This window comes from Lissotriton vulgaris, chromosome 8, assembly GCF_964263255.1.
Source record: "Lissotriton vulgaris chromosome 8, aLisVul1.2, whole genome shotgun sequence".
Lineage (NCBI taxonomy): Eukaryota > Metazoa > Chordata > Amphibia > Caudata > Salamandridae > Lissotriton > Lissotriton vulgaris.
This window is the reverse complement of record NC_141696.1, coordinates 1,414,507,048-1,414,533,815: the sequence shown is the minus strand read 5'-3', so window position 1 is coordinate 1,414,533,815 and position 26,768 is coordinate 1,414,507,048. Positions and strand designations below refer to the sequence as shown.

Below are 26,768 nucleotides of genomic sequence, written 5' to 3'. Positions count from 1 at the left end.
GTTTTTTTACAGGTGATCTTTGTCATACTTAAAGCCTCCACATTTCACAACCCTTTTTGTTTCATTCACAGTATCATTAGATTCAAACTCTCTAACTCTCTCTGTAGTATGTTGTATAATTAAAAAATACTCAATAAAAATATATATAAAAAAGTATTATAAAATGTGACCTTCACGATAAAATAATTAGCAGCTGTTGGTCAGGAATGATTCTGTGATATTTTACAGTCTGGCTTTGAAAATAGCAAATACTGCCAGAGGAAAAGCAGTCCAAAGGCCTTTCATTTGCACATTCCGGCCTCCATCAAGGTCACTAGTGCATGCAGAAGCAACTTCCGCGCCCGCAGTCTGAGGGCCCCTGTGCCATTTTAACCTTTGACCTTTCCACTCAAATTACATATGAAGGAGTCTCTGTTTCCCCAGTGGAAGAGCTATGAAATGGCAATTGCATTTGGAAATAAAAAACCCTGTATTCGGACAGCTGCCTTCCTATCAATGTGCACTTCTTTGAACTAACCCACTTCAATCCATGTGTTTAGCATTGATGACGTCTGTAAAAAAATCCTATAGCAACAAAAAACGCAAATCGCATTGATTAAATATGAATCAACTGTGTGCGGCTAATGGGAGTGTAAAATGAGGTTAGCCAAATGTCAAGTAAACAGCAAGCGGTCTTTAAACAATTTAAACGTAATTAAAAGCCCTTATACATTATTAATTTAAAGGCTGTAAGTATTATCGGTAACTCGCTGCTCTTCAATAATTACTAAACATCATATAACTTTCATGACTTGTATGATGCAGCTCTAAGATGATGGGATTTAAATTTAATCAGGTAAAGGGTTATAAATGTTCCCCCCCTCTGCTGTACCTATAGAAAGAAATGGAGGTCTCAATTAAATGGTCTATTTTGAGCAAAGTGGCCTAAACGCCTCGGCAAGATACCTATATGGCAAACAAGCTCCAGAAAAACGTAAATCAGTAGCGCCTGGATGCCCTCCCCGGTGAGATGGGCGCTATACAAATTGTAAACAAACAGGGAGCCTAAGAGGCATTGATTTAGAGACTCATTTACTAACGAGAGTGACTTTTGCTCCTCAGATATAAAAATACACAATGCAAATTGTATTCACTCCTTTGATGGTGGGCATGTTGAATAAACTTGATTACAAATGATAAAAAAAAATATCTGTAAAAAAAAAAAACGGATTTTCGAGAAGAATTTTGGCCTTTGAGGTTCCTCAGCAGGAGTCCATAATGAAGAAGATACTATATTTAAGAGGAATATAAGCATTTGTCACCTAAGGGTGGGATATACTCTATTGTAGTTGAAAGATTCGCTTGCAATAACATCGACTCAACAATATCTCATACTATCCAGGTACATAGATATGCAGTCAGGAATTGCCGAACTGTACTACACTAAATATACTTACCTTGATGATATAGTGTGAGTCGGTGTTGTGGCATCGACACCTATACAGGTCAAGATTACTGATCTTAATATTTGTTTATTTATTTTAAGGTTTTTCTTAAGTGCTCCTATCCACCCAAGTAGTGGCCTTGCGGCACTATATTGTGACATATAAAGAATGCCAAAAGACTGAAAACATTGGTTTGATAACCAATCCACATGCTATTAAATGCAGGTGATGCCAATGGGACTGAGAGCACTGAACCCCGCATGAACACAAAAAGTGCCATCATAAGTGGGGCAAAGCTCTAGAATATGTAGGAAGCATTGCTAAGTAGGGAAATGGGCAGAATACACGGATTTATTGATTCTTTCTCTTGTAAGTTTGTACAGGTAAATTGATACTTTTGCACAATTTAGAGCAGAGATCCCTGGTCCCAGACATGGCATATCCCATACAGTTAGACAGTAGGCCAGATACTCCATTGATGTCTAAGAGGTCTGCTAACATTGAAGAGAAATCGGCACAATATCAAACACAGCAGATCATGGTCAAATGTCTCCCAAGAAAGAGCAGGGGGTGAGACCGGATGGAGGCACACAACAGGCAATATGAGTGCAAGGCTTCCACCATCACTCACCATGTTTTCGGACTTCCATAGTAACCGCTTGACTGTGGAAAAGTAAAGGCCACTGTTATGGTCGCATCTACTTTCTATAGGATTATGATAGATACTACTGTAGCTAAATCTTCATTGTCTTGTAAATGGCAAAGTCTCCTTGACGAAGGCTTTTGCTCACTGATCTAGAGCACACCCGCATGGTGGAAAGGATGCAAGCGGAAAATAACTCAATGTGATACTTTTCTAGGTTAAAAAATATGATGAATTTCCCAAAGTATTGTTACTGTAGAACACTGGAACAAAATATTCCTTACCAAATTCTTCACAAAAACATTTATCACAACACTTATGGGTTAATTCAACGATTGGCACACTGGCCGAGGAGCCTCTGATGCCGACCACATTCTGCTTCTGCCGTCCCGGCGAGAGACTGGCCCACCATATCTTGGGTACTCCGCTGTTTGAGTGGGTGCTTTACTCGGTTAGTGCCCTCACCAACATAGCAAGTGCAGTAGTGGTGAAAATGTAATGCCGGCACGCCACCATATCATCGAGGGTGATTCTGGATTGTAATTGTGTCACAGGTACAAACCCCAAAGCGGAGATGTGTTGGTGGAAGTACATAGCAATGCTCCTTGCAGGGAGTCTTCTCCCAGCACATTGGTTGGAGGTTATTTCCTGCCTTGCATAATGGATTTGGACATGAGAAACTATTCTGAGAAGCTCCGCCCTCATTGGGGCGGGCCTCCTGACACACTGGAGCTGGGGGTCCATTTTCGCATGGGCTGCCGGTGTACTATCGAGCTCTGTACCCCATCGAGCTCTGTCCCCCCCTTTGTTTTGCGCATGAGCAGAAATGTTGCGCATGCGCAATTAAGACATAATGACGTGGCACCACGCCCACCATCATTCCGTGTACCCCCTAACGTTTTGCATTTGCTCATGCTCTGTTCAAAAATTGCCGCATTTGCGCATGCTCTATTCAGAAATTGCCCTGGCACTGTGCACTGCGGGTGTTGCGCCGATGTTCTGCAGAGCCCGCCTTGTGCCGATTGTGACAGAGGCGAGAGAGGGCGCCCGCCAGAGAGAGTGCTGCAGGACGGGGAGCCCATGGGAGGGAACCCCAGCACTCTCAAAAAAATACACTTAATACCTCGTAATAACTCATCGAGCATCTAGACTATAAACGAGTATCCATTAGTCAAAAATGCAGCCTATGTTTTGTCAAACTTCTACGATTATGCTGTGAATGTCAAGTTTTCTAGTCCGTCAGCGTAGCGTCGCAGCCATGGCTAATGCTGTTCTACGGTCGGTACTGATATCGACTCTCGCAAATCGTCTAAATTATGCATCTAAACCAGCGTCGATCCTTAACGGATTTGTCTACGTTTCGTGTCAACAATAGCAATTAAAATAGACACGTTTTCTTTTGTTTTACAAACTTAGCACACAACGTTACCGGTGTCGTGTTTTACCACATTAGTAGGGGGTACAAAGCTCGATCGGGGGTACAGCCCTCGTTAGAACACCGGCTAGGGTCCAATGACAGGACTGGCGCAGCAGGTGGAAACTAAGCAGTTTTCCACCTCTGAATGCGCTTAGTGTGGCAGAACAGGACATCTGTTGATTTGTAGGCGCTACCCTGTTCCGCCAGTCTCTAGGTGACACCCTTACTTTCAATGCTGCTGCATCAAAGCAGAGGCACCACTGCTCTTTCGCATGAAGGTGTCTCTGCACTCTAATCATCGCTCTCTTTCTCTACCTCACCTGGGCGGTAAGGGGCCCCTTTTCCTTATCTGTATGAAGGTTCATGGTAACTGCATTACAGCTCAGAACGTGAGTGGGATGCTTCATGCTGTTGCATGAAATCCCATGCCAGGCACTTGTCATTTCTAAAGTTGATCACAGGGTTGTGAGTCTGTTCTCACAGCAAAATACATTGAAGAAGCTTCAGATTTCTACCTTTGTTCACATCGGCAGCGGCTCTTCCGCTATGGCGGAGGAGCGTCACCCCACACCCGCCAGCAGCTGAAAAAATAAAAAATAAAATGATAAAAAGCTGTTGTTTATTATCGTTTTATTTTTCTCTCAGAGCTGAGGCTTGGAGGCGGGGCCAGGGTGGTAACAGGCTGGAGGGGGAGTGTTAGGCACTGCCTTCACTTTATTTATTTATGCGTTTTTATATAGCACGGACTTTACCCGAAGGTGTCAGAGCGCTTCACAGAAGGAACAGAACTGATACATGAGAACATTACAAGTGAACAAATTACAAAAGCAAAAGCTAAGTTACATGAGGCAAAAGTGACAATCGTGAGCAAACAAATACAAGAGGTAGCAAATGGTACATTACAGGAGGAAAAAGTGACATGTGTGCAGGATACAAAAGCGTACAAGTGCAAGTAGAGGTAAAATACTGCAATACATGGCAGACACTCAAACACAAGAACAAATATTACGTAGGCAATGGTGGCACTTGTGCAAGTATCGAAAGCAAACAAAATGTAAGAGGTAGCAAACAGTGTTTTACAAGAGGAAAGTGACGTGTGAATGTTATTAAAGAGTACCAAACAAAGGTAAAAGGGTAATACTGCAATAAATGGCAGACTCTCAAACCACAAGAACACACTGGGAAGGCACTTCCATAGTCATGGAGAATAGAAATTTATAATAGGGAGGGCATGAATTAAATTTGGAAGTGTCTTTGAAGGAGGAGAACTTTGAGGTCAATTTTGAAGGCCTGGGAGGAGAAGGTGGTCCGGATCTGAGGCGGAAGTGAATTCCAGATTCTCACCGCGTTGCCTGAAAAGGATTGGGCCATCGATCTTTCCTTCTTGAAAGTGGGAGGTTCAAGCAGTAGATTTTCCGCATTTCGTGATGGTCTAGATTCTCCAGAGAGTTTCAGTTTATTTGCCAGGTAGCAGGGCCGGCTCTAGGCATGTGCAAGCTGTGCACCTGCACAGGGCCACCAAACCCCAGGGGCCACCACGCCAATACATATCCTTAATATATTAATCCTCTGAGGATGGACACATATTTGCGTGGTGGCCCCTGGCAGGGATTTGGCGGCCTCTGGCTCTGTTACACTTCTAAACTCCCTGACGCCCTCCCCTCTTTACTGGCCTGCGCGCTCCGCCCCGCCCAGACCCCCTCTTCCGGGCCCCCTACCTACGCTCCCTGCCCAGAGCCACCATGAGTCTAGAGCCAGCCCTGCAGGTAGCGAGGAGAGGAGGAGTGCAAGGCGTTGTGGGTGATGGAGACAGTCTTGTGGATAGATCTTGCCTCGATGGGAAGCCAGCGGAGGGTGGATAACATGGGTGTGATGTGGTCGCTTCTTTTGACCCCATAAATGAAACAAGCTGCTGAATGGAGAACGGACTTAAGGGGGGACAGGTGGGATTTGGGGAGGCCAGTAAGAAGAGAATTGCAGTAGTCCAGTATGGAGAGAACCACCAATTGGACCAGGGTTTTAAGGTCATGCTCCGGGAAGAAGCGACAAATCCCCCAAAGAAGGCGCAGTTGGTATCGAGCAGACTTTGCAATTGAATTAATGTGGGAGAGTAGATTGAGTTTTGTGTCGAGTATGACACCAAGGGATTTTGCGCTGTCGACAATGATGAGTTTATTGTTCAGTAGATTCATCTGGTCCATCCATGATTGAACCAGGGGAGGAGAAAGTGAGAAGGAGAGGCTGCGGCTTTCGGCTTGGTCGGCCGTCTCAGGCCAGCTAAACCCACATGCAGAATGAAGCTCTCTCCAACTGCAGCTGCATTGCTGGGTTGAAGAGATCAGGGACAAGCTCCCAGTCTGTGTGGGAGACCAATCATCGGCTCTCAGGCCAACCCTGACGCTGCTTTCAGCAGCATGCAAAAAGCAGTGTCAGGATTGGCCGCAATGCACTCTGGGAGTCTGTGCCTTGAGAAGCGAGGAGTGCGATGAGGCAAGCAGGTAAGTGTTTTTTTATGTGTCTCTCCCCGTCCCCGTTTTCCCTTCACCCCTCCTTTGTCCCTGTTCCTCACCACCCCCCTACCCTCCCCCCCCGCACCGCCACTCTGTCAACTAGCTGGGCGCAACTGGCTCACATACTTGGGTGAAATTACCCCTCAAACTGAGCATACAAGTAAACGGTTTACTGTTCATCCAGCTGAGCAAGTGGGTGGAATTTTTTCTTTGAATTGCAGCAAGAGTAGAATCGTTTAAATGTCCAGAGACTTGAGGCCTGTGGATAGACAGAGTTTGTGATAGGTGTGTGTTGATGCTCCATGTTTGCATTCATCATCAGGTGTTGATGACAGTAGATTCAGCTTTGCATGCAATTAGAGTTCAGCCTTTCTAGAGCTGTTCAGATGTCGCTTGCTCTCTGTGATCCTCAGGGCACAGCCTTGGGGTTTCCACCTTACAGTGGACCATCTGCCACTTTCTGTGTTGCCTGGAGTTGCTACATTTTTGTTAGTTGAGGTCAGGTGTGCTAAGATCTACCCCAGTTACTGTCCATTCCTTGATTCGCATGTTGTATTTATTTACTTATTGGTCCTTCTTCTGTGAGTTTGGTAATGTGTATTTATACTTTCAGAGAGTGCAAGGTATTTGGTAGTAAACAAAAACCGAAGTAATTAAATACACAAATACATATAGTTTTCATTAACAGTTGTACATATTACTTCACTATACACATACAACACAGATTATTTTCAAGGTTGTGGTACAAATATTTCTACTTCACCATCTTCTTCTGATCCAACAGATTACAGAACGCAGTCAGGGGTACATTAACAAGGAAATGGCAGAGCGCAGTGCTACAGCAAATTTCTCAGCGCCCTGCTCTAACATTTCGAAAACACTGGGATGTGCATATTTACAACAACACAACGCACCCCTTTGTTTCCCCTAGAGCTGACACTAAAATTAACTGCCTAGTACCAGCACAGACACCACTGCGTCATTCTGCAAGGGTGCCTGCATTGCAGGGAATGATTGTTTATGTGCAGGACGGTGTTCCTTCCAGTACATAACCAACCAATAATGGTGGTTTGCGCTTTCTAAAAAAAAAAAAAAATGAGGAGAAATAAAGGTATTTCTCCTTGTTGTGCCATTCTAACCCCTGCTATTGCATGGCATTCGTTTTGGGCGGTGCCTCAGATTTACAAATTCTTGTAAATCTAGGGCAGCGTTAAAAAGCAATGTGTGGAACACCCACAGTATCACCCATTGCACGCCCCTTTCAAGCAGCTACCTGCCTGAAAGGGTACCATATTTACAAAGCGTAAATGCCACTTTGTAAATATGGTGCAGGGCATTGCGCACCGGATCATCGATAAAAGTGGCATTCCGGTGGTGCAATCCCCTTATAATTATGCCCCACCGTGTCATCAGTAGGTTAAAAACATTACACAGTATGACCAGGATGATGTCGCAAGCAGTCTCAGTTGTTGCTGAATGTATTGAAGTAAGATGAAAAGTGCAAAATGTCAAGGATTTAATGATGGCTCAAGACAATGATTTATAGACAAATGTGCAGTGAAAATATAAGCACAATCTTCATCTAGGGATGGATTAGGCCAACTGGAAGATGTTGGAAGATTTGACAATAAATTATCTGTGGGGCTATTCTTCTTTTTCAGAACTTGTCCTAATAGAACAATTTTGACAAATGATAGTCAAATAGGCTGGTCCTGGAAGGTGTATCTTCATCTAGGATGGATTTTTATTGATCGAAAGCATTAAGAGACATTTTATTGTCCCTATAGATGCAGAGAGACTGGGTGTTCTGTGCTTATGCTTTGCTTTCACCACTAGGTTTAAATAATGAGTAAGATTTGGGGTTTGCGGTTGGGGGTTTGACTTTCTCTTTTCATAGGGACAATAATTCATGTAACAGCTTCCCGCGTTTTTCTCACTAGCAACCTCATTAGTGTCATAGCTGAACAACATGGAAATATAGTGGCGGCGCCCCACTGCCTGGTTCAGAGCCAGCAAATGTGTAAAATAAAACGATATTCTTGTATTGTTTTATTTCGCATTTGTTAGATCTTAGCCAGCGCTGTAGGGAGGGGCGGGACAAAGGCAGGGAGGGAGTGGGGGGAGGGAGGAGGAGTGCTACGTGCACTCCACTCCCTAAGTACTCATGTGTGTTTGGCCGGCCGTCTCAGACCGAGCAAACAGACATGCGCACTTAGGTTTTCTCCAGCTCAGCTGCATTGAGCAGCCTAGCTGGAGAAACCCCACAGACTCCATGATCTGAGCGGGGTGTTTTTTAGCCAGCTCAGGCAAATTACTGCGCTGCTCTCTATCACAGGGATTGGATGGGAGTCTGTCTCAGGGGCTGTTGGGACCAAGGAAGAGGAGAGGCGCGGAACATGACAAGACACTCAAAGCAGCTGGCGGCTAAGAGTACGTTTTAAAAAATTTTAAATATAGTATTTTTAACCCACCTTCCCATGCGACCCCTCCCGCGTCGCCTTCACCTGCCCCCCAACCTCTTTGTTTATGGTGGCCGCTGCTGTGGAAATGAAATATGGAATTATACCTGGATTTGTGGAGGAATGAATAAATTGCTGTTACAAATAACAACAATATTGGACTTGGCCCTCTCTGCAGAGTAACTACCAAACGTTTTGCCTTCACCACTACTGTTTTCTGAATTCATTTTGTCGACATTAGGACTCAGTGCACTTTGCCACTGCTAACTAGTGCTAAAGTACTTGTGCTCCCTCCCTAAAACATGTCGAAATCTGCCTACACCTGACTAGTACATTTAGTTTACTTGTAAATCCCTATTATATGGTATTATATTTACCCAGGGTCTGTAAAGAATCCAACTAGTGGTCCTGGTGCACTCATAGTGCCATCCACTTAAATAGCCCTTCAACAAAAATCTTAGGCCTGCCATTACAGCATATGGTGCAGTTTTAAACTGCCAATTTGACATGGTAAAATACACCTTTTCCCAGGCCTTAACCTTCCTTTTTTATTACACATAGGTTACCCCAGGATGGTCGCTAAACAGTCCCTAGGGCAGGGTGCACTGTATTTAGAAAGTGTGACATGCGTTTTTAGGTTTTACATATCCTGATATTAAAAGCTCCTGCATTTTTTCACTACTGCAAGGCCTAACATTGGGTAACCATAATACATTTAATAAGTGCTATCTTTTGATTGGGAACAGATAGGCAATGTCATGTTTGGACCTAAATGAATTGTAATTTTAAAACTTTTTTAATGGTGAAGTCAGATTTTAAGTCACAATTCTGAAAATGCCACTTTTAGAACGTTGGCTTTTTATTGTCCTACCCACTTGGTGCCTGCAGCCTGTGTCCTGGGTTACAGGACTGTGAATAGCTTGACAGTTGGTCTTTGTGTATTCCCACCCAGAGAGTGAGCCAAATGGGAAATAGGTGATGGGCCATCCTGCCAGGATTGGTAGGGTGAAGCTGTTCCCTGCCCAACTTACGTTTCAAAGGGCTGCCTCTAGCACACTCAGAAAGTCAAGTCAAGTCAAGTCAGTAAATTTATATAGCGCGCTACATACCCAGAGGGTCTCAAGGCGCTTGAAGAGGGGTGGGGAATTACTTGTCAAATATCCACGTTTTAAGTTGTTTTCTGAATGCTAGGTGGTTCTGAGTAAGGCGAAGGTGAGTAGGAAGTGAGTTCCAGGTTTTAGCTGCCAGGTAGGAGAAGGATCTACCTCCCATGGTGGTTTTGTTGATGCGAGGAACAGTGGCAAGGGCTTGGTTGGAGGATCGTAGCTGGCGGGGGGGGGTGTAGAAGGACAGTCTTGTGTTGAGGAATTCGGGTCCGATTTCGTAGAGTGCTTTGTGTGCGTGGGTTAGGAGCCGGAAGGTAATCCTCTTGTTGACGGGGAGCCAGTGGAGGTTTTTCAGGTGACCAGAGATGTGTTCGTTACGTGGGATGTCTAATATGAGCCTGGCTGAAGCGTTCTGGATGCGTTGGAGTTTTTTCTGGAGTTTTGCGGTGGTACCGGCGTAGAGGGTGTTTCCGTAGTCCAGTCGGCTCGTGACCAGAGCGTGAGTGACTGTTTTTCTAGTTTCGGTGGGGATCCAGCGAAATGTTTTTTTGAGCATGCGAAGAATGTTGAAGCAAGATGAAGAAACGGCGTTGACTTGTCTGTTCATCGAGAGTGAGGAATCCAGGATGACGCCCAGGTTCCGTGCGTGGTCCGTCGGGATGGGTGCTTTTCCAAGGGCCTCTGGCCACCAAGAGTCATCCCAGGCGGAGGGGGAGGTGCCTAGGAGGAGGACTTCTGTTTTGTCTGAGTTCAGTTTCAGACGGCTGTGCTTCATCCATTCGGCTACTTCTTTCATTCCTTCATGCAGGTTGGTTTTGGCAATGTTAGGGTCTCTGGTGAGTGATAGGATCAGTTGAGTGTCGTCGGCATAGGAGATGATGTTGAGGTAACTTGATACCAGCCTTTTGTCACCCTAGATTATCTGGAGCCAGGTATACATATAGAACCCTCAGACCAACTCTTCAGTTCACTCCTGGACCTGATGTGGACCCCCAGAAGGACTGTCTTGTACTTCAGAGTATTTCCCTGATGTTTGAAACTTGTCTTGTACCCTCAGAGGGCTTCCATGCTGTATGAAGCCTGCCTAGTTGCTTGAACCCAGGACTGCCAAAGTGACTCCAGGGCTAGTTAGCTGGCCTACTTTGTGAGACATAACAAGCTCAAGAGACCTTGAACACTGCACCCGGCCTCTGCCTCAAACGAAGACCTGATCCCCCAAGAACTTGACATTCCTAAGTGGTGCTAAAGGTGCTCCTCCTGCTGACACCTGAAACTTGGGACCCCCGAACAACAGTATTCGGCCTCGTCTGCTACAGCCTAGAGCCTTGTTCTGCTGGAGATTTTCAACTTACAAAAAAAGTGAAAGTCCACATGTAGAAATCTTCAAGCCAACTTTGTCCAGTAGCCCCCCGATGATGACGCCTCTCATTCTGACAAAGCTTGGTGCCATGCCCCGCTGAACTTTACCTTCTCAGAGACTTTTCATCTAAATGTCTTCTAACAACAAAGGTCAGATGAGAGAGGGCTCAATACACCTTGTGTAGCCGAACTATGCTCCATCGCAGTCTGCCTTACCTTTTGACTTTGCCCTGGTCTTGTGCGACCAGATTCCTTCATTGTCGCATTGATCTTTTAGGTGCTATTTTTCCCTTAAAACTTTAAATATTTATAGTCCGGTTCTACATTTTGTTTCACTTTCATTATATTTTGCTCCATTTTTTAAAAAAAATTGTCTGGGGTTTTTCTTGTGTTGTATTTTCAATTTATTACGTTATGTGCTGCATTAATGCTTTACACATTGGTTCTAAGTTAAGCCTGACTGCTTTTGTGGTAAACTACCGGAGGGTGAAGCACAGGTTAATTTTCGTGATTTCTGTGGTTCACTCTAACAAGGATTGTGGTTGTTGCTGGAGAAGGGATTCGACTCCCTTCAATCAATAACCCAATTTCTTACAATCTGTCACTGTTGGCATGATTCCTAAAAACTATAAGGAAAAAGAGTGTTCTGTGTTACTCAAACAGAGAATCCACTGTGTTTCAAAGCAGTGTAACCATGGTGCTGCTATTGAGTGCTGCCAGTTTTTCCTTTCCATGTGAGCATGTCAGCAAATCCTAATATGTCAAATCAAATAAAAATAATCTTTATTTGGTCAAAAAAGGCCATAAAAGCATACTAACAACAGTTACAAACATCACACACATTAAAATCACAAGAGTAAATTACTGAATTGTAGATCTTCATTGCCCTTCGATGGCATCATCGCTAAGTCATACTGCATATTTTTTCCTTACGCTCCTCGCTTGCGTAATAAAATTCAACACTGCGTAACAGATTATTCGGGACTTACAGCGTCGTAAAAGCAATGATCCATCTTGATGTGCTTAAAAACCTTTCCCAGCTAAAATTGGGCATAAAAAGCATAATATAAAGTTCAAAATACAATAAAGTGCTTAATGGACTGTAAGGACATCCAATTGCATGGGCAGCAGGGTAATGAGGCAAACCACATCCCAGTGAAGGGGAAAGTCACCAGGAAGTGAATCATATTTACTCGAAGGCGGGTTAAATAAAATCTATGCTCTGGTGCCTTTATCCATGATAGATGGATTTGCAGGTTGACAAAGGGATATATGAGCGAACAGTTACAATGTCTAGAACTTCCTCAAATCTCTCCTTATCTCTGCGGGCATGGCATGTGTCCTTTAACAGGGCCTTCAAGCATGGGCCAATCTCACTAGTGTTCTCCAAGACACTGGGTAATCCTAGGTCATGAAAAGTGTTTTTTATATACTTAATCCATGGTGTATCTAGGATAATAGTCTTTTTCAGACAATCTTCCACTATTCCCGATTGAAACTTAACTCCGGAGTGGATCAAATTTTTAGCCACATCAAGATAGGGCAAGCCCACCCTATCTTCTATGAAATCTAGACCCCTTTCCTTATGAGTGATAAAAACTTGGCGGCAGATTTACAAGAAAGTGACGCATCTATAGAGATGCGTCACTTTCCTTGTGCCACCCTAAAAAATGCTTGCACCACCATGGATGCGCCGTATTTACAATACGGCATACCATGACTAAAGGATTGACAGATGCGTCAAAAATTCTGACGCATCTGTTGGGAAAAAGTCACGAATTGCTGGAGTTGTGTCGCAAGCACGATGTAACTCCAGCAATGCATTTTGTGGCCTAATCCCATTACACTGCGTCACCCCTTACGCCTGCTTCAAGCAGGAGAAAGGTTTTGACGCAGTGGCGTCTTAAAAGTGACACTGTTAAATCTTGTAGATTTCCCTGCGTCACTTTTACGAGGCTTTCCTGCTTAGGAACGCCCCCTGCATACCTGACGCAGGTATAATTTGATGCAGGGCTTTACAACGTGACGCATCTCCCTAGATCCGTCACGTTGTAAATAGGGCGCATTGTTTGTGCCGTCGTTGCATCACAAAAGTGACGCAATGGCAGCGCAAAGAGGCGCAAAGGGGTTGTAAATCTGCCCCTTGATTCGGATCTGGGAAGTCCTAAAAGACTTGTTAAAAACTTAAAAGGGTTTTTACAGATGTATGTCCCGAAACTCCTGTGCCATATGTACCCACAGACAGGCCTTTACTTCTGTACAGCTTTTTTAGTTCTTTGGGGGGGTTTATGCCCTACATTTTTTGCCAAATCCAAACAAACATTCACAGGCCGCCTCCATTGGCTGGGATTTTGGAATAAGAAAATGGTCCCATTTGAAATTTGCGCTAAAAAGAATTCCCTGTTAACTAAAGTCCAATGTTTTCTTTATCGGTGTATGACCACTAAAAAACATCTTTGAGCGGGTGGTCTGTGGCCCGCATGTTAAAATATAGGAATTATTATTTTTTTACTTTGAGTTTTAGCTCCTACACAAAACTATAAAACCCACAAAAGTCCAATACCAGTACGGCCAGGAGGATGGCTGTCAGGCTAGACGTGAGCCATGCCATCAATGCTATTGGGTCATGCCAGTTTTACCCTTCCATGTGAGCCTATCAGCAAAACCCAACATGTCCTATTTTAATTTAGTATTGTAAAATCAACATTTTCATTTTATTTGTGTGACTGGTTAGACTAAACAGCTGTGAACAAGTTGTCTCTCTTTCATTATGAATTAATTCAGAGGCTGAACAAGGATTAATTAGCTGCTGTCAAACTGAGGGAACACTTGTACTAAAGAAAAAAATTGTGGAAATATGTTCATCGTGAACTTTCATGTCATCATTGAGCAGTTATCAGCCTTAATTTAACAAAAACACATTACAGTGAGTATTGAACTCCCGCAAAATTATTTTGGTTAAAACTAAAATAAGAAAATTCTTGTTGAATCGGCAAAGCAACGAACAGTCCTCAGTCACACATTTTTTAAGAAGTGTGAAGGTTTCTGATTTTTTAACTAAAGTTATAGCAAGAATTTCATTAGTGGTGGATTTATAAATCATTCTTTGGAAGGGATTAATAATGAACAGATGGTTTCACTGAACAGCCCTCAAAAGCAAATCACGCGGATAGCCATTTTCAGGACCAAAATAAATATTTTGCAAGATTATAAAACTCATTAAAAATCAAACATTGACGACTAAATCCTAACTATGTGTATTCAGGAAGCATTGAAAAGGCAACTGTTTAAAAAAGAGAGAATCAAACACTCTGAAGCAATCTTGGGAAGATTTTCAGATTTTTTTATAAGTATGCTTAAACTGACATTTTATTGGCTCTCACTTAACCGTATTAAAGTCTTTCATTGAGTCTGTCTTTTTTGTAACTGTTGCAAATAGAAGTCTGGAGCCGGGTATAACTTAGGTTGTTTTATTCAAGATAGATTTCAGGTCAAGTCTTTAAGATGGTATAGTTTGTTTTATTCAAGATAGATTTCAGGTCAAGTCTTTAAGATGGTAAGATAAAGGAGACCCACCAGGAGTGACCTCCTTGTCACTCAGCCTGCCTGGTGCCAACTGCCAGTTGAGACCAGGCTAAGCCATCAACACTCCATGATGTCACCAAAGGTTCTAGTGGTTACATCATGTGGGTGACAATGAAAACCCACAGACAGAAAAGAGACAGGCTAAATATAACAGTACCTTACTGTCCTCGTGTGCGCTGTGTGTTAAATATACATTATGTAGCCATTGATACATATGATTCGTCACAGTGCTCAGTAAGTACAGCACTGCGGGATCATGTAATGCATATGATCAAATGAGAACAATATGACATGCAGTATACATACTCTGTCTTAAACCCACTGATAAGTCACTTTTCTGATTTTAGTCCCTGAAATCCCTTTCCCTAAATAAAAAAAAAATATTTTTCAAGATGGTTTTAGATGAGAAGTCATGTGGAAACATTCAACACTGCAATAATGGTGGAATAAAATCATTATGGCAGAGCTGCAACCCTTTTAACTCCATGGACCGGTAAATTGATAAATGCACCAAAGCACAGACCATTTCAATATAGGTCCTAACTCACAAAAGGCATTAAAAACACTTGTTAACTGGCAATCCAAAAATATATGCAAATGGTAGATTTCTGGATAGATTGTTGCATTGGGAACCAGCCACTGGGGTGCTCCTAAAGAAATTTTTACTATTGTTTTTCACAAGGAGAAGCCTATTCCCATGCATTCCTTACCTTCTTTCCCCATTAAATGTACCACTCTGGACAAGGATTTTCTACTGCTCTTCAAACAAGCATTGGTAATGCATCGGTTTCGCCCATGTAATGAATAAAGACCTGTTTTTATGAATCATTGTCAGGAAAAAGGAAAGAGCTCCCTGACAGTTGACATGAGACTGGAGAGGATGTGGTACAGCAGCCAGAGCTGCTGACTTGAGAGCTGGGGATACCGGTTCGCTCAATCTCTCTCAGTGCTAAATTGTTATCTAAATATGCTCAAGAGTAAAAGGCAAAACTTCAAGAAAATATAGTTTTACCAAATCAGATGTTAACAGTATTTGGCAGCAGGAAACTGATAAGAGAAGCAGAAGAGGGACAAGCATTGGTAAATGCAGGAAAATATGCTACAGCCAATAGAAATTGAGGAAAGGTTAGTGGCACACACAGGAACTAATGAGAAGCCTGGAAAGAGAGGAGGCGGGATGTAAGTCCCTTTTAAGTTTATATTAAAAGCAATAGATTTCTCAAGCACAGCACAAGCGCTGTGCAGGCAAACCTAAAAAGTAACTTGGAAATTGTGTAAATACCCACAAACCCACAAGTGTACAGCATTGGTGCTTGTTTCGTCTACCAAACCACTGAGGAGATCCCATGTTGGTAGATTTTCCCTGAGTGACTCTCAGAATGACCAAATGACCCACAGTGGTAAAACCTATCAGCAAGGGAAAGTGTTCTGAGAGAATTTCCTCCGAAAGAGCAATTCCATGAGCACCAAATTGCAAAGTAGCTATGGAAAAATATTTGTGAAACAGCATCTTACTCCTTGTATCTGTACGTTTCGGTTCAACCGTACCATGCAAACCATGACAGGATATTCACAGTTATTTCCAAACTGATATAGCCATGAACTTACCATTCCGACCAGATGTCTTGTCTTTGTTACCAGTTGCCCCAGTTCCTTTTCTCTGAAAAAAAGAGGGGGAAAAGTGTCAGACATTTTATTTAATTATTTTTAAAACCTAAAACAGGTGAGTAAACGCAACTGTCATGATCAGTGGTCACTTTTCACGACCTCTAAGCACTGGAGTGAAATAATTCAGTGGTTTAATGCCACCTGCAGATGCGAGGAGCACTCCTCAAAATCCCCATAGACTACAGATGTTCATCGACTTTAGAATGAATGGGGGCCCTCTGAAGGGTGGGCACCACCCTGCAAGGCAGCTGCTGCCAGGTCCTATGCTACACGTCTACAATTGTAAATTGTAAATTGTAAATTGATATTTGTATAGCGCACTACTCACCCGCAAGGGTCTCAAGGCGATTGTACAAATACCGCTGTGGAACCCCTCCTGGCTTTCCCTGTGAGGTGTCCACTCTTGGGCACCCCCAAGGTGGAGGCCAGGCAAAAAAGTGTCAAATGCAAAAACAACAGGTGATGGACCGAATGTGGATCAATGTCACACATTCAACCCAGTCAAAAGATCTGGGTCCAAATCCATCGTTTTTTTGCACTCCACACCACCCCGGGTTAGACAATGGCGATATGCAAATCAGCTCTGACCCTGTGCCCCATGGGAACAGTCCAGTCCGAACTACAAAAGCCATGTCCTTCCCAGAACGGAATCAAGCATCCGAGGACCGGACCGGTTTCGAGGTAACACCTCTCATCAGCCCGGCTAGCTTGACTCCAGTGGTGTGGAGTGCCTGGGACCCACGTCTGGGCATCCCCAGTACACTTATAGCGGCAAATGCAAAAACAACATCAAATGTAGTAGTCATTGAGTACCAGACAGAACTGGGAACTGAAGTCCTTGGCATTTGATCACATATGTTGCCACCTTTGCAGAGCTGGACTGGTCTCTTATTAGGCAGCGATAGCTCAAAAGGATTAAACATGGAGGAAACAGCAGGAGTGCATGGCCCCAGCCTGTGCAATGAACCTTGCTCCCAGAGCAGACCCTAAACATCTACGTTTAAGGAAAGGCCTGAAAACATAACTTTTCTGGACCATTACAAAGGGGGGAAGCACTTGAAGAAATGTTAGACCAGGTCCACTCTGCACCAACTGGATTCTAACTTCCCCCATCAACTCAATAATCTGTGGCTGTCCACTTGCAGCACTCTGTGATATATGAAAAGAGACACATAGTGCTATAGGAAGCTCCAATAAATAAATAAATGTCAAGCTTTCTGGAATTTCCTAGTTAGCTTCTTGGGTGATAGTGCGCTCTACACATCTGAATATCATAACATGATACGATTGTAAACTCAGTGCATGGTGGGCTACCCTGATGCAATCTTGTGAACACTTAGCCCCTATTTCAAAATGTTGCTGTAATCTGCAGCAGCTGGGTCATTTTTTCTGGGGAGGGTTAGGCTTCCTTATTAGGCTTCAAAGCATGGTTGGGATTGACTGTCCAAACAGTGCGGGCTGACCACGCTTAGCAACATGAACCCATTGTTCTAAAGGGGGGTTGAGAGGGAGGTCTACTCTACAAGGTCAGAACACCCTTGACTTATCTGTTATGGCAACGACCAAGAAAAACCAATCATATTTTGGCTTCTAAGAGAGCGTCCTTCTAAGAGTATTGGACCGAGGGCAGTATATGTCTGACACAAACTTCTTTGTATTCTTAACTAGACACTGAAGCACTATTCAAGCTGGTAGCATGGTATTTCATGGAGCCCAGAGTCAATCTGCAGGGCTAGATATAAGTGTTGAAGTTAGTCATATACTATGCAAAATTATTAGAGTTGGGATACTAATTAGTTGCATGCATTTTCTAGTCTAGAAGAAAGTTGTAGATTGTTGTTATTGATGCATATACTTTAGTTAAGTATCGATTTGCATTCCTAATAAGTCTCTGTAATTAGAGGGAATGGAGGGTATGCATTATAGACAATGTAACCTAAAATTGTAAGATATAGCACAGTGATAGCCTAGTGCTGACCTTGTAAGTTTGATTACGTGAAGATACACGAGCACCTGTATAGAATTGTTAGGTTTTTAAGAATAATTCCGGTAAAGTTACTAGGATGTAATTTTCAGTTAATTAATACAACCCGAAAGCTTCTCTCCATCATTGATTTGTGTGTCTTGTTTTGGTGTGCGAAGCCGTAAACATTCTGCAGGGTCCATGGTCTACCAAATCATGCTTAGGAACTTGGGTGCTTATCTAGTAGCCTCAGCTGATGTTGGGCCACCATCTTGCAAGCTTCAGGATGTGCAGGACACAACCAACATCACCACTGGGCCCTGCAGCTCTTGCGGCGTCAGTTCCAGGTGGAAGACTTTGGTGAGACCAGACATATGTCATTGTGTTGTAGCAGGTATAAAAGGGTTCAAAAGATCCCTATTGTGGTATGAACCGCTCTTTTTGCCTCCTAGTTGTCTCCCTTGGACTCTTGCTACTTCTGCTGGTATATAAGCGTTTTTATCACATAAGAGTGTAATAACATTATAACATCATTACATAAGTTTGTAATAGGCTTTTTTTGTGATTTGATGATTTGATGATGAACTCATTGAACACACACTGCACAGCGTGTATCTTGGAATTTTGCCCGGTGTGTGTACTTTCTGGCATATCGTTGCATGTCTTCTGGCATCCCACTTCACTAGTATGTCGTATAATGGTCCTCTAAATTTCTCCTGAAAAAGTGATGTGATGTGCCCCATGTTGTAAGCAGTATATAAAGACCGCCCTTGGCACTCAAGATTGATTTTTACATTTTTCAAATGCTATGAGGTTTCTAGCAGCAAGCTACCTTAATTGTTGATTACATCATCTTCATATAATATAGCTTTCCCCTTTAAGCAGTTCTCTTTCTTACATTGCATGAATAACCACGGTTCTGAAACCAATCGGTACCTAATCTCTTCTAGCATATCCAATAATCCCACCAACTCCCAAAACTCCCACTAATGATCACACCTAATTCCTATTAATTAAATCTACTGCCAATAAACAGGAGTAAATGGCCGGAATAGTTTCCTAGAGAGCAGAAAACTAATCCCAGTAACCAACAATAACCAATAACACTGGATTAACCACTAACCTTGGGTCGGGAGGCGCGTGCTGCCTGGTGTAAAGAACTTCAATGCTGCATAAAGGCTGCAAGCACTAAATAAATGCTATTACAATATAATACAGGACCCTTCTTTAATAGTGGGGTGAGATCTTTGTGCAAAGGAATATGTGTGAATGTGGAAAGTTATCAATCCAGTCATTGCTGAAATCTGATCCCAAAGATTTAGAAGAGTTACGGTGGTGGTTATCTTTGGGTCTGTTGTGCTGTTGCATCAATAAAAAAATCCCATAATGCGCTTCTCATAACCTGCTTATACATGTGTATTCATATTTTGTTTTTGATTATCATAATTCATTATCATATTCCTTTTTCAGTCATTCAGCCAATATTCTAAACTAAGTAGCCACCATGCTTGCCTTTGATAGCTAATCCTTACCCTTGGGAGACTCTAGCAGTCTGGTAAGGAGTCTAAGCCCTGTGCCTCCAAACATAAAAGCAGGTGCATTAGGATAAAGAGGTGAGAGACTTTCATTCTGCATGACTTTAGGTAGTATCTGGAAGTGATATATAAAGCCCAAAGGATATTTGTCATTTTGAGCTCTATCATTCTCTTGACTGCTATCCTTTCAAACCTAAAAGATATCATTAAGGGTGGTGTAGGACTTGGCCCTTTTTGGCTAAAATTCCCTAAACTTTTTGCTTTCCCCCCGAGACCTTTTTTCTGACATGGTGTTGCCAACTTAGATGCTTTGGGTACTTTGCCACTGCTGATCAGTGTCAAAGTGCAAGTGCTCCCTGTATAAAGTATAAAGGTAATTGGTTGTCCATGATTGGTATGTTTGCCTTACTAGTAAAGTCCCTAGTAAAGTGTACTATATGTGCCAGGGCTGGTAATGCAAATGCTACTAGTGGGCGTGCAGCACTAATTGTGCCACCCACACAAATAGCTTTAAAAAGGGAATTCAGGCCTTCCACTTCACGGCCTGCGCATAGTTTGTTAAACTGCCATGTTGTTCTGACAAGTGCACCAACTTGCCAGACCTTACCCTTCCCTCTCTATGCACATCAGACACCTCTATGGTAGGTCCAGGGTACCCCCTGGGCAGGGTCCAGTGCATGTGAAAGGCAGGACATGTACTAAGGTGTGTACCATGTCCTGAAAGTGAAATAATCTCCATTTCGTTTTTCACTGTGGAAAGGCCATCTTGCCCATAGGACAGAATGGCGAGACTGTGTAATATGTTTTCCAGCTTATCTTCCCAAAGGCTTAAGATGGAGGAGTGAAGTTTAGTATGCCTGAACTCACCATGTAATAACATATCTTTCTATGGAGGTGGTTTTTGAATTGTGTGTTTATAAGCCACACCTTTTGAAGTGGCCGGGTTTTTGTGCTCTAACATTTCTGTGTGTCTCTGCCTGGTTGTGGATTGACTGTCTGGATTTGAAAGTGATAGGATCTGGGCAATCTCTTGTCCCAGGGGAGGAGGTGAGACAGCAACAGGTGGACCTGCATCTGGAGTGTAGGGGGAGGAGTAGCCCCTAGAGGTGAAGAGGCCTGGGTTGCTGCCATAAAACAATTGTAAATGTAAATGTAAATGTACATGTCAAGGTATTTGTAGAGCGCACTGTCACCAAGCGGTTTCCTGGCGCTATTACTCATACCGCTGTGGAACCCCTCCTGGCTTTCCCTGTGAAGTGTCCACTCCTGGGCACCCCCAAGGTGAAGCCAGGCATCCACAGCGCTGTTGGGGCCGGTGTGGAGGTTAAGCAAGCTATTGCCCAGAGTTGCAGCGTGGGACCCATGATTAGAATAGGCACCGAGGCGAGAAATCAGGTCCGAGGAATTATGAGCCCAAGACCCGCTGAGGCGGGAATTGAACCCTGGTCCCGGGCCAGAACTCTGCATCAGGGTCTGCCGCTCTAACCATTGAGCCCATCTCCTACTGAGTGATTGAGAATCCAGACCCTCAATAATCAAAGGAAGAAGGTGTCTCTGGCAGGGAGGCACCCAGAACGGGCTTGAACAGGGTGAGTGCCCCACTGAACACAAGGACTTCAAAGCCATTGAGGGGTATAACTATGAGAGCTGAAGCCCCTGAACTTTGGAGAATGGCTTGATCAAGATTGAACAAGACTGGAGCTACTTTATGGTCAAGAGGAGCCTTTGCCAAGAAAGAAACAACCGAAGAGACTGAAGGAAAGGACTAACCCTTGCGGTGTGTTCTGGGGCTGGCCACCAGTTTACGGTTTTAACCAAGGAAAGGCTGTGCACTGTGTCCCCCTGCTTGAAAGGACTTTGCTGTGCTGTGTCCTGAAGAAACTTATCCCCAAGGGCCCGAGGTGAGCTGGCTCTGTGATGCGGAAACACAGGAACACAAAGGTTTCCAGGAGAGTCTCAGCTACACTGTGTACATGTGCTTTTTGCAGCCTGAGACCCTCGTAAGGAGTGCCCTGTGATCGTGGGCCCCTGGAGTCTAAGCGAGGCTCAGCGACGCTGTGTGCATGTGCTTTTTGCAGCCTGAACCCTTCGTGAGGATCGTCCTATTATCGTGTGCACCGGAATCCAAGTGAGTCGAGGCGACGCTGTGTGCGTGTGCTTTGTGCAGCCTGAGACCTTTGAGAGGATTGCCTTGTTAACGTGCACACGTGGACTCCAAGTGAGTCTCAGCGACACTGTGTGCGTGTGCTTTGTGCAGCCTGAGACCTCCGTGAGGATTGCCTTGCTAACGTACACACCCGGAATCCAAGTGAGTCTCAGCGACACTGTGTGCGTGTACTTTGTGTAGCCTGAGACCTTCGTGAGGATTGCCTTGTTATCGTGCACCCGGAGTTAAAGTGAGTCTCAGCGACACTGTGTGCATGTTCTTCATGCAGCCGGAGACCTTCGCGAGGAGTGCCCGGTGATCGTGCACCCGAAGATCAGAGTATTACGCATTGCATTATTCCTGCATAACGAACTACCTGATTAGTGTATTAAGCATTGCATTATTTCTGCATAATGAAGTACCTGGTTGTTTCGTTGCGCACTGAATTATTTCTACATTGCAAAGTGCCTGAGTGTTGCATTAAGCATTGCATTATTTTTACATTGCACAGTGCTTGATTGTTATGTTACGCATTGCATTATTTTTACATTGCTAAGTGCGAGATTCTAGTATTACAAAATGCATAAAATGGTATTAGGACTGCAGTGGAATGTTTAGAAGTGCTCATTAATGTCACTAGAATTTACAAGGGCTGGTTGGCCTATCAACCAGCCAGGAGGAATATTACACCTACTCATAAGTTGGATATATATTGTGTGATCTTATCATATATCTTTTTATATAAAATGTATACTAGTTTTTATAAAACTTGTGTGGAGTCCATTTGAGGCGTCATCTTTGGGTGCTGTCAGCGTGGTTGCAAATAATTTACACCTTTGCCTTGAAGATAAGCCTGGCTGCTCATGTCAACCTACAAAGCGGGTGAGCGGGCGCTATCTCAGAAGGAGTCCTTCCTTTACCTGACGTGGAAACGCGGGTCCCTATTTGGCCTAAGGTACCTACCTCAGCCAACCAGGGATCCCGGGTCTAACAGGTGGCCTGTAATAACATCCATCATTTCGCTGCTCCAAATGTAATATTTAATTTAGAGTTTGATGGACAGTTTTAGACTCTTCTCAACCAGGGCTGGACGGGCCTTTTATTCCACTGGGCATTTCCCAGGTGGGCTGGAGCCCTTGGAGGCCGATACTGAAAGCCAAGTGCCGCTCCTGGTGCCTCTGTTGCTTTACCCAACTCCCGGAGGTTAACGACAGCAGAAAAGGAGAGGTTTAAAAAAAAAAGACAGAGAGAGAGAGAGCAATCAGAGAAGGAGGAGAAGAGTAAGAGAGGTGGGTGGGAAAGGGAAAAAAATAATGGATGGAAAAAGAGAGGTAAGGCCTGGAGAAAAGGGAGTGTGGCTGGTTCGAGCATTTTTACTAGGACTGCTTTTAATTCCCCATTCCAGCTCTGTGCTCATCAGCTGCAAAATGAACATAAATATTGAAAAAATGTCAAAATTACCTTTAGAGCCATCAGTCTCCCTCCAGCTCCCAAAGGTGGAAAAAAGGAAACGAGGAGGAATATGAGAAACATTAAGACTTAAACTGTTTAATTTCTCTGAAAATCATTCGTCTCGCGCTCTGTAATAATGTTCGCGTGTTTTTTATGAATGGGGCTAAAATATACTTCCTTCTGCACCTCTGGGAATTGTGCAGCAAGTAGGTGCTTAATTATAGTCGGTTCTAATTGCTTTTTTCCATCTCCAGCTGTGATTTATTCTTGCAATAGCTTTGGGAGGAGGAGAAAGAAAGCACCCAGCCCGCTGGTTCTCATTTCACGCTCTGTAATGAGTTGTGCAAATTGTGCAGTTAGACCGGCTTGTAAGGGGCTACATTGTATTGTATTGTAATTGCACTTAGACCTGTTTTCATTTCAGTCCTTTCCACGTCATGAGAGCACGCGAGCAAAGCCTGCATCGATCCATAGGGGCTTGGTGGGAACTGCCTTCCATTAGCGTCAGTTTAGTGGCAGTCGTGAGCCCTCCGCCCCCACAGGCCATGGGCGAGGTCTGTAAATGTAAGACAATATTTCGCAGAAGACTACATCGCAAGGTAAGCTAAGGTTACCGGAAGTAACGCGAGCCCTGCTTTGCGTAATGAAAGAAGGGTCATTCCGCACTTCTTGACGATACCTTGGGCAGCGGAGGTGATCGCAGTGAGCTGACAGGAGAGAGGCGAGGCTTGCTGCCCGTGCGACGTCCTGACATATCCATCAAAACTCATCAGAATTACCTGACTACTTACCGGTAACCTTCATTACTTGTAGTCCAACTCATACTCGTCCCACTCATTACCTCCTCGTCCTGTCTTCCCGTCCCATTCCTTAACAGTGAGCAGCTAGTTTACTCCCCAGAATACTTAGCAGAACTTTTTAGCACTTCCCCCAATATGGCGCCACCAATCAGGCGAGCATATAGGGGGAAGTGCGTCACACAACTTCGTGAGAATATCAAAGAAGCCCAGAAAACAAAGAAACAATCACCCCACAAAAAAAACCCAGGGAGGGAGGGAAGGGGTCAGGAATGGGACCGGAAGACCAGGACTCGGAGTAATGAATATTACCGGTGAGTAACCGGGCATTACCTATGAAGTGATCCCACCTCCCTAAGACAGGAAAACTCCAGGAATGCTAAAAATGAAAATGGTGGGTGCCATACAGAGGCCTTCCTTCTTAAGATCCCTCTGACGTTCCAAGCCCAGGCGAAGGTCATTGACGCTATTGGAGGGAGGGTGATGTGCACTGACTGGGACGAGTACAAGTAGGATTAATACTACTCTCTGGGCAAATGTAGCACAGAAATATATGGCCTACTAGAGGAGGGCTCAACTGACATTCTCTATCTCTGTGAGACATGGTGTTTTTTACATATGTTTTTATTTAATTTTTTTCTTCCTTTACATCTCAAATATTGCAAAAAGCACAATAGTAACATTTATAACTGTAACAAGTTTCGGATGAGGTACATTTCAGAAGGAACGTCCTATTATTATACCAATTGTAACTATTAAGTGAGAACACTTATCTCGACATTTTATATAGCCCATCCTTTAGGTTTTATCTACACATACAGTGGATTTTCACCATGTGTTTAGCTTGTCCTTCAAGACATAGTTTGTGACATGGCATCCTTGTTATTGGCTATATGATGTTTTTGTTCGGAACATTGTCTAGTAAGTCTAGCCCGTAGTAGCGTCTCCATGGACCCGAAATTTTGTGGAATTTACATGTGCATCTCCTGGTAGTACAGGTCACGTGTTCGGTGGACATTTAGAGGTCCATACCCTTCCTCCATACTTTCCTCGTGGGAGTTTCCGCCACCTCCCACCACCTCGCTGCGTCTCTCTTGTCAAGAATAAGGCCTAGTGTCCCCAGTGTCAGCTGAGCCCTGTCAATATCCACTCCGTTAGGTATACCCAGGAGGATAAATGGGGGCTCTAGGGTCTCTGAGACATGGTTGAAGGAATCATACTTCCTCAGGAATATATTATTTTTGCTAAAAACAGAAGGAGTCATAAAAAAGGTGGTGGGGTGGCAGCAATCCCCAATCGATGTTTAAGCATCTTGTTGGTAGATTGTAATTCTATCCTGGAGGTTGATATAGTTGTGGTGAAAATTACTTTTCCCTTGTGCTGTTTAGCCTGCAATAGCCAACTTTGCAAAATCTTATTTTTAAATGTATCTGCTCATTAAGAGCCCCTTACAATCACCTGGTAGTAGTTGGTGACTTCAATTACTATTATAAGAAGCCCCTGGAAACTTGAAAGATGCATAAGTATTTTAGTTTATGGCCTACATGTCTCATAGCCATTACATCCAAGGCCCCACTGATGTTGAGGGCCACATGTTGGCTCTTTTGTGGTCTTATTACACACACATTAATCACGTCTTTTACTTCCCTGTATGTAGTCTGATTAAATTTGAATTATGCACTTTTACATAACAGAATCGCTCCTTTACCAAAACACACTACGAAAAATCAGAGTTGTTGCCTAGTGGCGGCTTGGTGTAGTGGCACGACAACTCAATCTAGTGCAGTGTCCAACGTGGGTTCAGGTGGGCACAACCCATGCCAGATTTGCAGACTATGAAGTATGTATATCAGTTCCAATTAAATTCACTCTATTCAGATTTCTGTTACGTAGTTATCTTGGCCCTCAGGCACCTATTTTGGACACCTCTAATACTGCTGAGTAAACCTAGAGACGGGTGCACCATCTTCAGCAGATGCTGGCTGCATCTGCCCTTGAAGGCCATTGCTTAAGAAGGCAGTTTGAGAACTGCACAGGTTGCTGAATGTCTTTCCTGCTCCCCTTGTAGATTTATCCCAGGCTCGCAGCATCCGTCAATGTCAGGATGAATCTGCAGCAGTGCCCTGGAATGACAGGCCTGCTGAGGGTATTGACTGGAGCCCATGAAACACTGTATCAGTAAATAATGTACCTTTGTGGCACGATCACCATGTGACAAGATACAGTGGATTAGGCGCATCTCTGCAGATTAAATCGTCTGGAGAGAGTTGTGTGATGGGAGTGACAGCTTTGCTGCAGCAGCCAATGATCTGCTTCCCAGTTCATGAGCCAAAATGTGCCAAATATTATATATTTTTTAACAAAGCCACTAAAGGCAGTGGGATTCCTTTACATGCATGCAAATAATAAAATCCTTCGTTGTGGCTGTCCATTGTAGTTCATGTTTGTATATATGTATCCGTGTGTCTATTTAATATAGAGTTTAGTACAGTGCTGCATGTTCACAGTGGCATCTTCCAAGCTCTGAGATGAGCAATACATTGCACGTCGGTGAAAAATGATTAAATGTAGGTAGGCTGAAGCATGCGGGATGTGAGGACTGATTAGTTATCCTGGCATTAGAGGCGACCCTTATTTAGCAGTTCGGGCTGGACTGTTCCCATGAGGCACAGGGTCAGACTGATTTGCATATGGCCATGTCTGA

The 26,768-nt window shown here is 43.8% G+C and overlaps 1 protein-coding gene across 1 annotated transcript in view; it reads right to left on the bottom strand.

Annotated features, from left to right (window-relative positions):
• PCP4 (Purkinje cell protein 4) overlaps window positions 1-26,768 on the bottom strand; it is a 213,460-nt gene that overhangs the window by 70,498 nt on the left and 116,194 nt on the right. The window contains exon 2 of the mRNA XM_086933521.1: window positions 16,112-16,163. Coding sequence (XP_086789647.1) covers window positions 16,112-16,163 — 52 coding nt within the window. The remainder of the gene's footprint in view (window positions 1-16,111; window positions 16,164-26,768) is intronic.